Raw genomic sequence first — 15,915 nt, forward strand, 5'->3', positions numbered from 1 at the left:
TCGAGCCCTGGTAACGGCTGTTACTAATTGCAAGATGTCTTCTTTGTCGCCTGAAGACATCTTGCAAGCATCTACTCGGATAGAGCCATATATTAGAAGAACTCCTCTGGAATATTCTCCCTGGCTAAGTGACGAAGGAAAATCTAAGGTCTACGTTAAATTAGGTGAGTAACGTAAGCTAAGTCTACGAAATTGGTTCTATAAAATTTGGGAGCTGTGTAAATGCAGTGGTTGGGTATGTTATGGCACCATGCATTTTTAAAGTAACGACCTGTGTACAAGAGGTAGGCAAAAAACAATAGGCCAGATGCTAAAATACTTAACACTTAATAAATGACTGGTCCCTGGTGGAACAGTGGATTTTGTTTCCCGAGAATCTCAATGTTTCCCGAGACGAAGTCGAGCAACACAAATTGGTCAAACCGGTGGAAAACAAATAATCACTTTTTTATCCTGCAAACAGGCTCCCGGTGAGCCCAAACGAAGCTAGGCCGCCGTTCTATGATACCACCCGGTATCATGATCGCTGATTGTTGACATCTTTGAGGTAAACATTTGACAGATCTTTGTAAAATTACATGACTCCTACGGTTGGTGCCAATAGTGTATTTAAGAGCTAAGTTTCGGTCTCTCGACCTTTCGTTATTTCACAAGTGATTCTGAAGGTTACTTTATGTTCTGTTATGAGGAGGAATTTTAAGTAGAAGCTAGTGGAGTGGAGCCGTTAAGTTGGGTACCCTTGTGCTTTAGTTGTCAAACCCATAAAGGGAGTGTCCGGTTACCCGGGGAGCATTTTGGTTTGACCGTTGACAAATCGTTGCTGACTACCCCCAGTCGGGCTAATTATAGTTACCCAACACCGCGAAAGTGTCCTAACTTTTGTGACGCAGCTGTTTTCGAGTTTGCGAGCGAAGCAATCTCGAAATAAATGTATCGTTGCGAAGGCGTTGTGGACGGAATCGCGTAGCGAGTGAACTGGCATGGAACTTCAACATCTCTTCTTCAATTCTACGGAGGAATTGAGCCGGCAGGGTTATTTTCACTGGATTTATTCGCTCCGAGCGGCGGGCACTCCGGAAATCAGTGTCCGGCCTTGTCTTTCTTTTAGTAGTGGAAACCCACAGAATGGTAACTCGCCGAAATCGCGTGAGATCGGCCCGAAGAGCTAGCAAACAACAAAGAATACAACACAGCAACAGGGTAAGTAGATTTTATTCCCAAAATATAAGAATAATTGGCTTTTCAAGCAAAGCCGTTGCATTCCCATACAAACCTTTATAAATTCAAACCGTTGTAACACAACACCTCCATATGCTGCAAGGCGAGATTCATGTTTCATGTGGTCAAATTCTGTCGTTATGTAATAGTACATGCCATATGTCACGTTAGCCTGAACGTTCGCATAAAAAGGAAAAAAAAAAAAGGATAACATTGAGAGCTTGGGCTGCCTGTGGTCGCTTTGCAGAGTTTGACACCTCTACCATGTGCTTATAACTTTTTTAGGCTCATTTTAGTATTGCAAAATATGTTTTAAGCTCTCTAAGTATTGGCTCTGGAGAGACAAAGTTTGAAATATGCTATAAACATGTTGCTTACTTGCACTCTATATTACGAAACCCGACCCGGCTATTTGATCAGGTTGATTAGAACTGTTCGCAAGTGCAGAAAATGTGCCTTCTTGTTAAATTGACAGGTCTAATTACCTCACTGACTGATTTGTTACAGGCTAATCAACAAGGGCAGATAGGCACACCAAAAACAAAGTCTACAGGCTCCCTTGTCCTATCCCGATTGCTTTGCTCTCCGAGTTCTTCTGTTTCGCGCTCACCGAAAGTTTTTTTGTTTCCTTGCCAGGAGCTTGTTCACAGGTTATCACTTAATTATTGACAAATGAACTGCAACAGCAGTCAACATTTCGCGGGTAACAATGAACTGTTTCCTGTTTGACGTCATAGTTTTTGCAATGTTGCCCACTCATGGCATTTGGCGGTAAACAGTTTCATTGTTAGATGTCATGTGACTATGAACTAGCCAATGAATGGGCATCCTGTAGCAGGACCCTCACTCACTGTTTCCCACGGGACCAGTCATTAAGTGTTTTGCTATACCTCCCAACTCAAAAATAGAAAAAATGCTAAGAAATCATTTGCTTGACGCTGGCTGGCTCACAAATTTGTTGCGGTTTCAAGGAGCACAACCTGAACACTTGTGAGTTGAAAGTTTAAGTTGTTGTTTCCCTACATAAAGTAGAGTTATCTGTTTTGACCCATGGCATGTGACATGTTCTCCTCCAATCAGAAAACATATTTGAGTTGGGAGGTGCTATTCAGGGCACCTTTTCAGGGCACCTTTTCATTGTTTTGAACAGGCTATATAGTACCTGCTGCAATAATTCACCTCAATGCTCCCTGGAATGGAACAGCACGTAACCAGTTCCATTTGATCAGAGAATACAATATTGTGACCCACTGTTACACCTCAGTGTCCATGTCATGCTCTTAGAGAAAAGACTGAGTGTAAATCTTGTTTACTGAAGGATCACCTGCATATAGAACTGAGATACCTTGTCAAAAGAGCTTTGAAACTGGCACTCCTATAGACACTCCAGTATATTAATGTTTTATGTTGTAGGAAGTGTTGTTAGAAGTGTAAGCTTACTTTGAAAAGGCTTTACTGTTCAATAACAGTCTGAGTTTCTATATATTCATGATTATTTTACTCGTGATTACAGAAAGTGAGCAGATAACAGGATCTTTCAAACTCAGAGGAGCTTTCAACAAACTTCTCTCCCTTAAAGAGTTGAATGATGATGTCCTTTTAACAAAAGGAGCCATAACAGCGTCTACTGGAAATCATGGTGCAGCCACAGTAAGTGAAGGTTACATATATACATAGGTTGTCCAGTCTGCAGTAGAAATTTATCCCATGATCCTGAAAGGATCCTACGTTGAGATGCTGTGTAATATTCTATAGGATCCTGAAGCAGGATTTCAAAGAGAAATTGGTCACTCAGTGCATTGGTGCTAAATGTGGAGGAGTCTTCAGATAAAGAGAAATTCACCAGTGAAGTATGGTTGAGTTAGTGGTAATTGATGCTGGCTTGACAAACCTCAACAACAACAACAACAGCACCAACTTTATCTGTACTCAGCTAGAAATTAAGTAATCAACAAAAATAAGTTAAAATAAAAGAGTACATGGCTGCGAGAAGCATATCACTCAGAAGCATTTTATTTCCCTTATCTGTTTCAAACAATGCTGCCGATTATTCCTGACCAATGAAAATCACTCTTCTAATTTTTGCCCATATAAGGAAATTCTGAATAGCGTTCTTTTTGCAAACTCCTTGCGTGAATCTCTCACAAACAAACCTGTTCAAAATGGTGTCTAAAGGGAAGAGGCTCTCAGTCATGAAAAAAGGAAGATTTGTGCCACAGAAAAGAATTGAGAGAGGAGGTTGTATTTGCAGGAGTTTCTGGTGAGTTGGCAGAAACCTTCAAGGTTTATCTGGACTCTTGTGCCAGCAAGTTTGAATTGATAAAAGGTTGTAGCAGTCTGGTTTTAGTAATAAAAAGGTCAAGTGAGAGATCTGTTTGCAGGGCACGGAAAGGACCCACGTTTCTTGATCGTACATCACTATTGGACTCTTTTTTGACATTGGGATGGTGTCTCAGTCTCTTAGCAGGTAGCAAGCTTCCTCCATTGTTGAATTTAACCTCTGTGAAGGTCAGCTTTCTTTTAACCTTCGACATTTTCGATAATTATTACACCCGCTTTCAGTGTTACGTGCACAGGCGATATCTTTCGACCATCTCTCAACATTCCATCTTTCGACATGCTGTGTAAACGGCTGAAATACGGTTTACCTGTGAAACTAGCAATTTTTCCAGTTATTCGCAGAACGAATGACAAGTACATGATAATTACTGACCTCAAATGAATGAAGAAGATTGTGGACTCCCGATTTACGGGATAATTCAAATGATTTTAGTGTACTCGATCAGCTCTCAATAGTGACTTCCGGTAGAATTGGGCTGCTACCGCTCAGGTAATATTCAAAAGATGTAAACATTTGAAGCAGTCGATTTATCACTCACAGAATGTTTTCTTGATGCTCCTAGCCTTAGTTTGATGTCAAATAAATCCATCTTTCAGGACTTAAAGTCGAGGTCGACCATAAAGAAGCCACTTGTGCTTACATTTTGATGTAGGCCAGGTTACATAGCATGTCGAAAGATGGCATGTCGAGAGATAGTTGCTATGCACGTAACACTGAAAGCAGGTGTAATTAGTGTCAACTACATGTTGTGGTTGTTGCAACTTTCCTCACGAAAGCTGGCGTGTAGTAAGCGCGTACACGACATGTCCACATGATATCTGCACAAGAGCCTGTGCTCCATATTAGGAAGTTAAATTTGATTGGTTTGGAATATTCGGCAGTATTGAACCAGGGTTAAACGCTTCTAGGTGATATGCTTCTGCCTTAATGGGCTAATAAGACTGGGCAGCCATCCTCGGTGATTTAAAGCAATTATTGAGTTATTTTTTTGTAAAAAAAATACCTCTTAGTCGGCGCGTCGGGTATGTTATGAACGGGTCAATGGGTGAGTGAGTGAGTGAGTGAGTGAGTGAGTGAGTGAGTGAGTGAGAGATGTATGTATGTCACACCAATCAGATTGGATCTACTATGAACAGCCAATCAAATTTCTTGTTGTAAAGGTAAATGGTACGTGAGAAACACAAGGTATGTATAAACACAAGGACTTTGGTAATTGAAAAATAAAGAGTGACGTGTATGTTGTCGGTTTGTGATTTTTAGTCCGGTTTGGAGGAGAGTGTGACGGTTACATACGTACATTGGGCTGTTTTAGAGTGCATAATTTTCAGTGAAATGGTGGCTAGTTATGAACGAGATGAGTCTTGAGTTTTGAAGCAGTTCATGAGTAGTAGGCAAATGGCACGAGATATTTTTATTTTTAATTACAAAGGGTAACTTGATACTTTTGTTTTTCACAAGGAGTGAATTCAATTAGAGGTCACGAATCGTCGCTTTTAGTTCTTAGGACATGTTTTAGAGGAGACGAGACTATTTAGATTTGAAGCAGCTCTAACGTTTACAATAGTAAGTGCAGGTAACGATTGTTTTGTTCTTATTGCATGCAAATATGACGAGATATTTTTATTTTTTAGTTACAATGGGTAATTTGACACTCTTGTTTTTCACAAGGTAGTAAATTCAATTAGAGCTGACGAATCGTCGCCACTTGTTCCCACGAGATGTTTGCTATTTTTAGTTACAAATGGTAACTCGACACTTTTGTTTTTCATATGGGAGTAAATTCAATTAGGGCTTACAAGTTATCGGCTATTGTTCCCAGGATATTAAACAAAAAAGAAGCTTTCCTTTCTAGAGTGTTTTTACGTCTCTGCAGTAGCAGTTTAATATTTTTATTTGATGAGCATTTTATGACATTCTTTTCAGTCCGATATTTTTAAAGGTAAAAAGTATGAAAACTGTTCAAATGTTCTTTGAAGACTGTGTGGCACCAAGTTAAAGTGCAATTTAATTAAATCAGACTTTCAACGTGTCAGAGAGGTCTTTTTCTCTTTCTTTAAATTTTCGGTGAAGTAGTGTTGTTGCGTTGTGTTGTGTAAAAAGAGTAAACTTACTACTCGTATAAAATGCGAAAAGTTCTCTTAACTTGAGTATTTTTGAGCAAAAATTCCTCTTGGGGGCTGGAAGGGCTCCCTAGGGGGTACTCCCAGAAAAATTGGTTGGGGGTGTGCGGCCCGCTTCCCAAAACCCTTACCCTATTTATGACCAAAATCTGCGATATTCCTTACCCTATTTATGACCTGACCAAAAATTCGAAACCCTATTTACGACCTGACCCTCAAATCAAAACCCTGTTTCAGAACTGCGTTATAATTAGCTCCCTAGTTCAAACCAATGTTAAATTACCGTAAACGTATAAATTTGTGAAGGGCTTTTGTTGATTTTCTTTTCGATAATGATGAAAAAGTGGCTTCTTCTTAAAGCATACCCATATCAAGGCTAGAGTGCAAAAACCGTACCCTATTTAAGACCAAAATGGCCAAAATCAGCTAAAATCGATACCCTATTTATGACCAAAACGGCTGAAAAACCATACCCTTCGGGGCCGCACAGACCTATATAGCCCATATAAGGGAGTTCCCCCCCCCCCCGGGGGGGAAGGGCTACGTGATCGGTGAGTGAGGGAGTTATGCATGTGCGCGTGTCAGACCAATCACAGTGTGGGTTGTATCAAAGAACGAATAAAATTGCCTGTTAGAAAATAAGATGGTATCTACATTAATCTGGAGACGTGTCAGATTACTGTAGTTTGTTCAGTCAAACATTTTATGGCTTACTATTTAGTTATCTTACCATTACCGATGTAACATCTTATGTACATCATAAACTCCCAGTTTCTTTCTTGCTGTACATCGCAACCAAAAAAACTTGTCAAATCAACCAAATCATTACTGTAAACAGTTCCATGAATGTGCCTATCTCCGAGACTTATAGTTCACAAAAAAAATAACTCTTGCACGCCTTGCGTGCCTATGTTTTATTTTGGTCAAATAAGAAGCCACTTGATATGGAATCAAATACCTTCTGTGTTGATTCATACACTGTTAATGGAAACTGACAGTTCTTAGGGTCTACCCCAGATTGCTTTATTTTGCCTAACAGTAACCAGTGTGTTGCTCTGACAGTTATGGTGGCTATTCAGAAGAGTGATTCAAGTACGTTCATTTGAAGAAAAATTACCCTATGACACTGATAGTAATTTAGCAGTGGAAAAAATATTTGACTGTGTATTTATTTGTTTGTTTAATATCTCCTTTTTGGTTTGTTTTGCATTGTAATTAATAGGCGTACGCCTCAAGCAAAGTCTGCATTCCAGTTACTATATATGTACCCAAGACTACTTCTCCTGCAAAGTTACAGGTAGTGAAACAGTTTGGTGGTACTTTGGTGTATCATGGAATAGACTGTGTTGAAGCAGAAGTTAAAGCAAGGAGTGTTGCCAAGGTAAAATTGTTTCATACATCCTTAGTCTAATAAGAAGTTTCTAAAAGCCTTTGTGAAATAATTCAGAGGCCTTATGTGACCACTGGCATAAAGAGATGATAATGATAATGACGATGACAACGATGACAACGAAGATGATGAGGTCAATTTGCACCGCATCTGCAGATAATCAGCTAAGTAGATCTTGATACAGAAGCAAACACATAACCTGTAAACTGGTGCCAATTACACGTGAACTCAGGGCTATAGGGACTATTCTTTATTTTAACTCCTTTATCTTCTCTGACTAACTGCAAATGTTTTTTTGTTGTTGTTCTGTCAGGAAAATAATTTGCACTTTGTGTCTCCATATAATGATCTAGTTGTTGCTGCAGGGCAAGGAACCATAGGGTAACTACTTTTAAATGTTAAATACATTAAATAATATATAGCTTCAGGGTACTCCTTGGAAGTTTTGGTGAGGATGTGTTACCCAATTCTTCAATTCCTTACACTATTTCAGACCATGTTTTAAAAGTCATTTTCCATATCTGTTTTTAACTTTGCCATTTGCACATCAAAAGTGGTCCTGCACTTTTTTGTTTGAAATGATATTTTTTGGGTTACTTCCTATTTATCTCTTTTTTGTTTGAAGTTAAAAAGCTTGGTTAAAGAAACAAAGTATTGCTTACCAAAAAAGCTGAAAAAATCATACTCTTTGGGATCCATCTAATTAGTACATAGCTTGGACAGGGTATTACCCATGCCAAGATGTAGTGGGGCTTAAGTTGGATCTGCTTCTTTTTGTCCCACTGATTACCATTCTTTTTAAATGTAGAGCAATAAGTGAATAACGACTCTGGTAGTCATAATGTTCAATGTTATAGTACGTTCAGGTAAGAAACTATACTTTGTAATTCATTAGTCTAATGAGTCTACCCTATGTCAATTGAGGGTTACTTTCCCTATGGGTGTGCTTGCCTGCTTATTGGAAGGGGGCGTTTATTGTAGGGGTGCTTATTAGAAAAGCAGCACTCAATGGGAAAGGGGGTGCTTATTTGAAGGTTGGTGCTAAATTGAATCATTATAATAAATAAAGTTTACTAACAGTGAAGAATGATCATCGCAGTTAATTTTCCAATTTAAGCAATTGGAAAGAAGAAGCCTGAAAAAAAAAAATCAGGGCTTCAACGGGATTCGAACCCGTGGTTCGAATCCCGTTGAAGCCCTGATTTTTTTTTTCAGGCTTCTTCTTTCCAATTGCTTAAATTGGAAAATTAACTGCGATGATCATTCTTCACTGTCATCTACAACCGCAGTTCATATATGAATTATTTCATATAAACTTCACATCATTTCACTCCTCACAGGAAGATATGAACTCAATTAATTGACCTCGCTCCCAATGTGTGGCTTCATAGCTCAGTTGGTAGAGCATCGCACCGGTATCGCGGAGGTCATGGGTTCGAATCCCGTTGAAGCCCTGATTTTTTTTTCAGGCTTCTTCTTTCCAATTGCTTAAATTGGAAAATTAACTGTGATGATCATTCTTCACTGTCATCTACAACCACAGTTCATATATGAATTATTTCATGTAAACTTCACATCAAAGTTTACTAAAAGAGGACGACTATGATTTGGGATGATAATTTGAGAGAAAGGTTAGACATAGACCTTTCAATGTGTGCCATCAGTGGAACAGCTTGTTAGACTACTTTTAGCACTGTTAATCAGATATCTTTGTTTGTCTGTTCATCACATACACAGGGTGGAAATCTTTGACGACTTACCCGATGTTGATGCAGTGTTTGTGTCTGTTGGAGGAGGGGGGTTAATAGGAGGAATTGCAGCCTACCTGAAGTCTGTTAAACCTTCAGTTAAGGTACAGTGAACAGAATATGAACTGTACTTTGCAGTCAAGAAACAAACACAGTGGTACCTTTACTAACAGGCAACCATCTTTGTTGATTCACAGTTCTATTCTTATGTGATTACCGAAATCCCTATTATTATATGGTGGCCATCTTGAACCCTCTACAAAAGCCAGTTGTGTTACTGCAAGGACACTTGGGGCATGAACACTTATTAACACAGTTTTTGCATGTTTTATCTCTATGACTATCCAATGAGAGATAAACAAAAGGTTTTAGTCCTTTTACCATGTTGAAGGGTTATATTTTCGTTTCATGTTAAAAGCCCTCATTGTATAGTGATCAAACAAATGCACAAAAATGTCAATGTTTATGGTTTGAATGACCTTTGACCATCAACTACGTGCTGAAAAAATTTTTGATTATGCTGTAGATGATTGGATGCCAGCCCTCGCAGTCTGCAGTGATGGCAGAATCAGTGAAGGCAGGAAAAATTTTGGATCTCCCTTCAGGCGTCACACTGTCTGATGGCACAGCTGGCGGCATTGAGGAAAATGCAGTAGGAACTGAACTTATTAATGCAACAGAACAATGACAGAAGAGGTCAAATATTTTATTTCAATAGCCTCATGTGGGTAGAAAGAACATGGAAGGACAGAACAGAACATATATTCTAAACTCTGCAAACAGACTTCCAGCAGGCGTGCATCTGACCCATTTAAGCAAACACCTCTGCTAAGTGAACTCAGTTACTTCTTTTCCTTGCCCGAAGGGTGTCAATGGAATAATAGACCATATTTCAATCTAGTTTGACATATTTCATGATAGTTTGCATTGTGATTTTCCTTATTAGGTTACCTTTGATCTTTGTAAATGTCTTGTTGATGAGTGGATTCTTGTGTCAGAGGAGGAAATAAGCAAAGCAGTGTATCAATTTATGGAAAATCATCATAAAGTAAGTCATAACTGCTGCTGTGATTGATGCCATTCACTATAGCAGCTAATGGGAACAACTAGGTTCTTCAGAGGATTCAATCTTCCGTCAGTCTTTTTAGGAAGGCTCATGACTAAGCATAACTTGATGTAATATTATTACGTGGTCAACTGATGAGAACTTATTGTGTACTTGCTAATGCTTATGTCATTTCTGATTTGGTTTGAGAATAAAATTATGATGGTAGAAACAGCTTTTGTCTCCAAAATCCATGAATCCTATGTATTGATGATTTTATTACTTACATGTAATTAAAATGAAATCAGACACAATAGAATGCAAAACAATGTGCATGTTGAGGTTGACACTGTGTTATTTCAGTTGGGCAGAGTTAAGGTAATGCCCCAGAAATAAAACTGCACATAGATTTTTGTTCAAACTTTGTCCAATGAATATTTATCATATGAGAACTTTAATTATAAAATAAAAAAGGGGGCTGCCCATGCTCATTAAGGAGCAGTGAGGCATTGAAAATGTCCAATTTTAGCATTATTTAATGCTTATTACAAGAATGCATTCCAAGTTATTGTAAACTCTTTGTGAGCCCAGACTCATGAAAACACGCCTCAAACTACAGTCGGACACAAATAAACTTTTGAAGTTTGATTTTGACAGACAGCTGAATCCTTGTTAAAATATTGGAACAAAATTGCTTGCCAAATAGAAAAGACCACAGTGCAGCTGCTGTTTTCCTTATTTATTCAATTTTCAACAATAGAAATCAGATCAGTCTTTTCTCACACAAAGCTAATGATTAGTTGATTAAAATGACTGGAAAAAAATTTGGGGTGCCCGAGCTCATTAGTGAGCTATAGCCATTTTTCAACTGACAGAACTCAATATCAAGGCTAATCCGCCATGTTTTCAATGTGTGTTTGTATGAGTGTGCTAATGACGCCATAAATTATGCACAATGCAATACTGGGGAATGACCTTAAATTCTTTTTTAGAGAGTTGTTAACTAGAGTATAAAATGTGCACATTCTGGACGTGGACAGACTTGCTTTAGCAATATTTCTTTCCTTCCTGAACTCATGCTTCTTTTAAAACATTGGGTTTGTAGTTTAATGTTTTGGGTAAAGGTAATGAATCCGATCACACTGAGATGTCGGCCAATGCGTCGGTCGACACACTATCAACACACCACCAACACACCAACACGTCAGCCAACAAGCTACCAACGCATTGGCAGACACGTTACAGATGCGTTGGCAGACACACTACTGATGCGTCAGCCAACACACTACTGACGCATTGGCCAACACATTACTGACGCGTTGGCAGACACAGTACTGAATGCATTGGCCGACACATGACCGACACATCAGCTGACACACTACCGATGCATCGGCTGGCACGAGACCAAAATGTTTTGTGTGGTGTCATTATAAACACAAATTTACATTGTTTGCAGAAAAAGAAGCAAATCCAGTTCTAACTCCGATTGAGATTTCAATGATGCAGATATTCTTAGATTGGGAGTTGTGTTTTTTATTTGAAAATATTGGCAAATTTACCTAGGAAGAAGTACTATACAACTAGGCAAGAGAGATAATGATATATTACACATTGTCTTAGGTAAATACGCTATTAATAATTTTTTTAAAATTCACCAAGTAGTTCAATATGCCTTCTCAGGTGCATTATCATCTGAGAAGTATAGTATGGTAAAAAGGATTAACTAGTTCTCTAAATGACTGACTGACTAACTGATCAATTAACTATTCGACTGATTGACTGACTGACTAATTGATTGATTCACTGATTGATTGATTGATTGACTGACTGATTGATTGACTGATTGACTGATTAATTGATTGATTGATTGACTGACTGACTGACCGACTGATTAATTGATTGATTGATTGACTAACTGATTGACTGATTGACTGACTTATTGATTGATTCACTGACTGATTGATTGATTGATTGATTGACTGACTGATTGACTGACTGATTGATTGACTGACTGATTGATTGTTTGATTGATTGACTGATTGGCTGACTGACTGACTGACTGACTGATTGATTGACTTACTGATTGATTGACTGATTGATTGATTGATTCACTGATTGACTTATTGGCTGATTGACTGATTGACTGATGGGTTGACTGACTGACTGATTGATTGATTGATTGACTGACTGATTGATTGATTGATTCATTGAATGATTGACTGACTGTTTTATCGACCAACTGATTGATTGATTGAATAATAGACTGATTGACGGATTGACTGACTGATTGATTGATTGATTGATTGATTAGCTGACTGATTTACGGACTGACTGATTGATTGATTGATTGATTGAGTGACTGATTGAGTGACTGATGGATTGATTGAATGAATAAATGATTGATTGACTAATTGACTACCTCACTGAGTGACCAATTGATTGATTGATTGATTGATTCACTGATTGAGGTATTGGCTTATTGACTGATTGACTGACTGATTGATTGACGGATTGACTGACGAATTGACTGACTGATTGATTGATTGATTGACTGATTGACTGACTGACTGACTGATTGACTGATTGATTGACTGATTCACCGACTGACTGACTGACTGACTGATTGATTGATTGACTGATTGAATGATTGACTGACTGATTGATTGACTGACTGACTGATTGATTCACTGATTGATTGACTAATAGGCTGATTGACTGACTGACTGATTGATTGATTGACTGACTGACTGATTGACTAACTGACTGATTAATTGATTGACTGATTGAGTCACTGATTCACTGACTGACTGGCTGACTGCCTGATTGAATGACTGATTGATTGATCGATTGATTGATTGATTGACGTATCGATTCTCTTGCATATTTCAGATTGTAGAAGGTGCAGTTGGAGTGGCAATTGCTGCTTATTTGAAAGAACAGAAAAAATTTCAAGGACAAAGCGTGGTGATTATTTCTTGTGGAGCAAATATTGCTATGAAGAAACTGAAGGAAATAGTTCTTCAATGGGACTAAGTTACTAACTTAACTATATCCTAGATAGGAAATAATTATAGAATCCAAATTTCAAATTTCTTCAAAATTGATAAAAATGTGTCTGGAGGTTAATAATATTGTATAAATGGTTGTGAAACTTTGTGTATTTATCAGTTATTTGGCAATGCAAAATCGATCAGATTTTACAAGTGGATGCGGAAAAAATATTACTAATTGAATTGCTATATAGAACAGCAAATTACCTGCCAAAAGAGTTCCTGAAACAACTTGCACTTGCTTTTTACTTCATAATCAGCCTTTTACCTTTTGGATAGTAACTTCATTTACTATAGTAACATGTACGGTAATTTAGATTTCAAAATATTCTCCAGTTTTGCAAAATGTCGGGATACTTGAAGCCGGCAGTGAATGAAGTGTTGAGACTTATTTTACTGAATGCAGACAGCCAGCTGACAGCTTAGTCCCTAGACATTTTCTTCCTCTCGCGGGTTAGTGCAAATCGCCTGGAAAAGGATTGGGCGGTGGTGCGAGAAGGTGAGAGAAGGTAAGAGAACAGCGTCATAAAATTCCAAGCTGAGAGAGGAAAGAAAACGCATGGGTGCTACTGAGGCTGTAAATAATGCGTTCCAGCTGTCTGACGTTCCATATAAGTTAATTTCCATCGAACAGAGTAGTCAGTGTAAATTTAAACATTGATACTCTATCCTTAACTCTGTTAGAATTGAACAGATTTTTGTTTTTTCCCCCTTTTTAACGAGCTAGCCATACTGTTACCACTGACAGAAAGACTAACCCATGGCCGTGGAGTGGGTTAGTTAAGGGATGCGTTTTCAGTTTGGGAAAATCCAAGATTGGATTCTTAAATCTCAAAACAGATTTTGCGTTTCTTTACCAATCAGATTAATACAAGATCACTCGGATCATGGTGCATCAAAGAAACCGAAGAATCCACTGTGGGTTAATGCAAGTATTCTTCGGTTCCTTTGATGCACCATGATCCGAGTGATCTTGGATTGATCCGTTTAGTAAAGAAACGCAAAATCCGTTCAGTTTTGGATTTAAGAATCCAATCTTGAGTTTCCTAAAGAAACGCACCTTAGTATCGTAAGATCAGCTCCATCATGCAGGAAACAAACATTTTGAATTAAGACATAAGAGACCATTGTAGTTAGGTTCTCAACTTAGGCCGTTGCGAAAATAAAGCCAGAACAAAATTCAGGCTTGAACGGGATTCAAGTCGTTCAACTCTGACGTTCTTATTTTTATATTATTTACTCGCAAAATTATTTTGAAATTAAAACATGTTTATGGAGCTACCTACCTACCGTACTGTTTCTCCTTGTTTCTTTTTACACTAACAAGTTTCCTTTTAATTAATAAGACTCCCCTCCTCCTATCCGTAAAAACCTAAATCTCAATTTGAGATGTTTTTGTCTTACCTCAGCACCTGGAGACTGATAGCTGACAAGTTAAGTCAGCGTTTGTTCTGGTGCTGAGGTAAGACGAAAAATCTTAAATGAAGATTTTACTTTTACGGAGCTCAACAGGTTTGGTTGTCAATGACTTAGTGAAAATTTCTCTTGATATGCTTCCTTTAAGTTTGATTAGAGGGTTATTGATGAGTAAACACCTCGCTCAAATTTGTTTTAAGACCTTCATAAGAGAGTAAACTGTCAAAGAATAAACAACGGTAAATATTTAACACTTAATGATTAGTCTCTTCTTTAAGAGGTTTCGCTCCAACCGCAGACGCCGTTATTTTCTTCGTCAGTGGGGCGCAAATGGTGTTATCTGTCCAATCAGGAATTCCTCCCTCGCTTTCAACGTGTAAATATTTCTAGTCCAGTTTTTCCTAACATGCGGTCGCCTTTGTTGGTTGCACTGCCTTGCTGTTCCATGGCATTTTGTGCTAACTGTAAATAGTTGACATTGTTCTTTACTTTAAGTTATTGTATTTTTTGTTTTTTGTTTTGAATTTTTCATTCACTGCTTTTACTGGTAAAGTGGGATTCGACTCCCGGTATTTTGGCGGGCCGGCCTCGTTTAGAGGGTGCCCCCTCACCATCCTCACTTGGGCGGCTTTAGGTCTTCTTATTTATTGTTTTTAGGGATGAGGCGTTGCAACATACCTTTGTTGATTGAAATGATCTCAAAATCAAACTGTACATATGCGATCGTGCTGTGATGATTAAATTTACTGTAAAATAGACATGCAAAGCTTTTCTCGAGAGCTGTTGTGTGATATAGTGATATGATAGCTACACAGCCTATTCAATTATCAAAGTGTATCAGCTTGAACAAGCCCAGAAATGTTTGTCTGTGGGCAAAATTTTACACCCTAGGTGCCAGAGTTTTTTCTTGCCCAAAGCGAAGCAAAGTATTTCCGTCCGCCGCGCGCGAGAAAAAACCTCTGGTACCCAGGATAAAAATTTTAATGCTCGGATTGCATTTCAGTTCGTGAAGTTCTAGCTAGTTCTCCTCGCTCGCGCTATGTGGGATTTGTCTTCCAATGCGACTTATGTTTCTTCACTGTTACTTGTGTGACATGGAGAGTTTGTCCTCAAGAGCAGTATTTTCTCGCGGTGGATTCCACACCCGCAGTTGAAACTTAAAATCTGGCGTAATCATGAGCAACGCGGCATCTTTTGCGGTACTTTTTATGGTATTTAACCGAAAAAAGTATATGACAGGAGAAAGAATTTGTTGTTTTAGAATTGGTACCTCTTATGAGGTGAAGAAAACCTTTTACGCCACGCCCAAAAAAACAGGATCTTGGTGTCTCTTAGGGGTTCTTTTCAAAATTGCCGACGAGCACCCACGTCCTTTAAATATGGAAGTCCCTAGCCCTCCCCCAAGGTGGACGGGGCGTGAGCCACAAAATCCCGTTTAGGTGCGTATCACGTAGCGAGTGTCAGACTTTGCGTGCCCTGCTAGATCCATGTTACGCCGCAAAATGTAACATTAACTCGAATTGTAACAACTTTGATGCAGTGTAACACTTTTTAAACTGAATTTTAACAACTTAACGTAAACTTTAG

The 15,915-nt window shown here is 38.5% G+C and overlaps 1 protein-coding gene across 1 annotated transcript; it reads left to right on the plus strand.

Moving 5' to 3' along the window:
- LOC110042146 (uncharacterized) lies at positions 1-14,197 on the plus strand. The gene is made up of 8 exons (XM_020747496.2): positions 1-164; positions 2,732-2,868; positions 6,902-7,060; positions 7,383-7,450; positions 8,807-8,921; positions 9,344-9,469; positions 9,764-9,865; positions 12,752-14,197. The coding sequence occupies exons 1-8, from the start codon at positions 35-37 to the stop codon at positions 12,893-12,895; spliced, it is 981 nt and encodes a 326-aa protein (XP_020603155.2). The 5' UTR covers positions 1-34; the 3' UTR covers positions 12,896-14,197.
- Positions 14,198-15,915: the final 1,718 nt, after the last annotated feature.

This window comes from Orbicella faveolata, unplaced genomic scaffold (assembly GCF_042242905.1).
Source record: "Orbicella faveolata isolate gen_17 unplaced genomic scaffold, um_ofav_v1 contig_26, whole genome shotgun sequence".
Lineage (NCBI taxonomy): Eukaryota > Metazoa > Cnidaria > Anthozoa > Scleractinia > Merulinidae > Orbicella > Orbicella faveolata.

What these genes read in the sequence shown, in the direction of transcription:
- LOC110042146 (XM_020747496.2), top strand. Translation starts at nt 35, where the DNA reads ATGTCTTCTTTGTCGCCTGAAGACATCTTGCAAGCATCTACTCGGATA. An exon ending in GCAGGGCAAGGAACCATAGG is followed by an intron (nt 7,451 to 8,806) that starts GTAACTACTTTT and finishes TCACATACACAG; the next exon opens with GGTGGAAATCTTTGACGACT. An exon ending in TTATGGAAAATCATCATAAA is followed by an intron (nt 9,866 to 12,751) that starts GTAAGTCATAAC and finishes TGCATATTTCAG; the next exon opens with ATTGTAGAAGGTGCAGTTGG.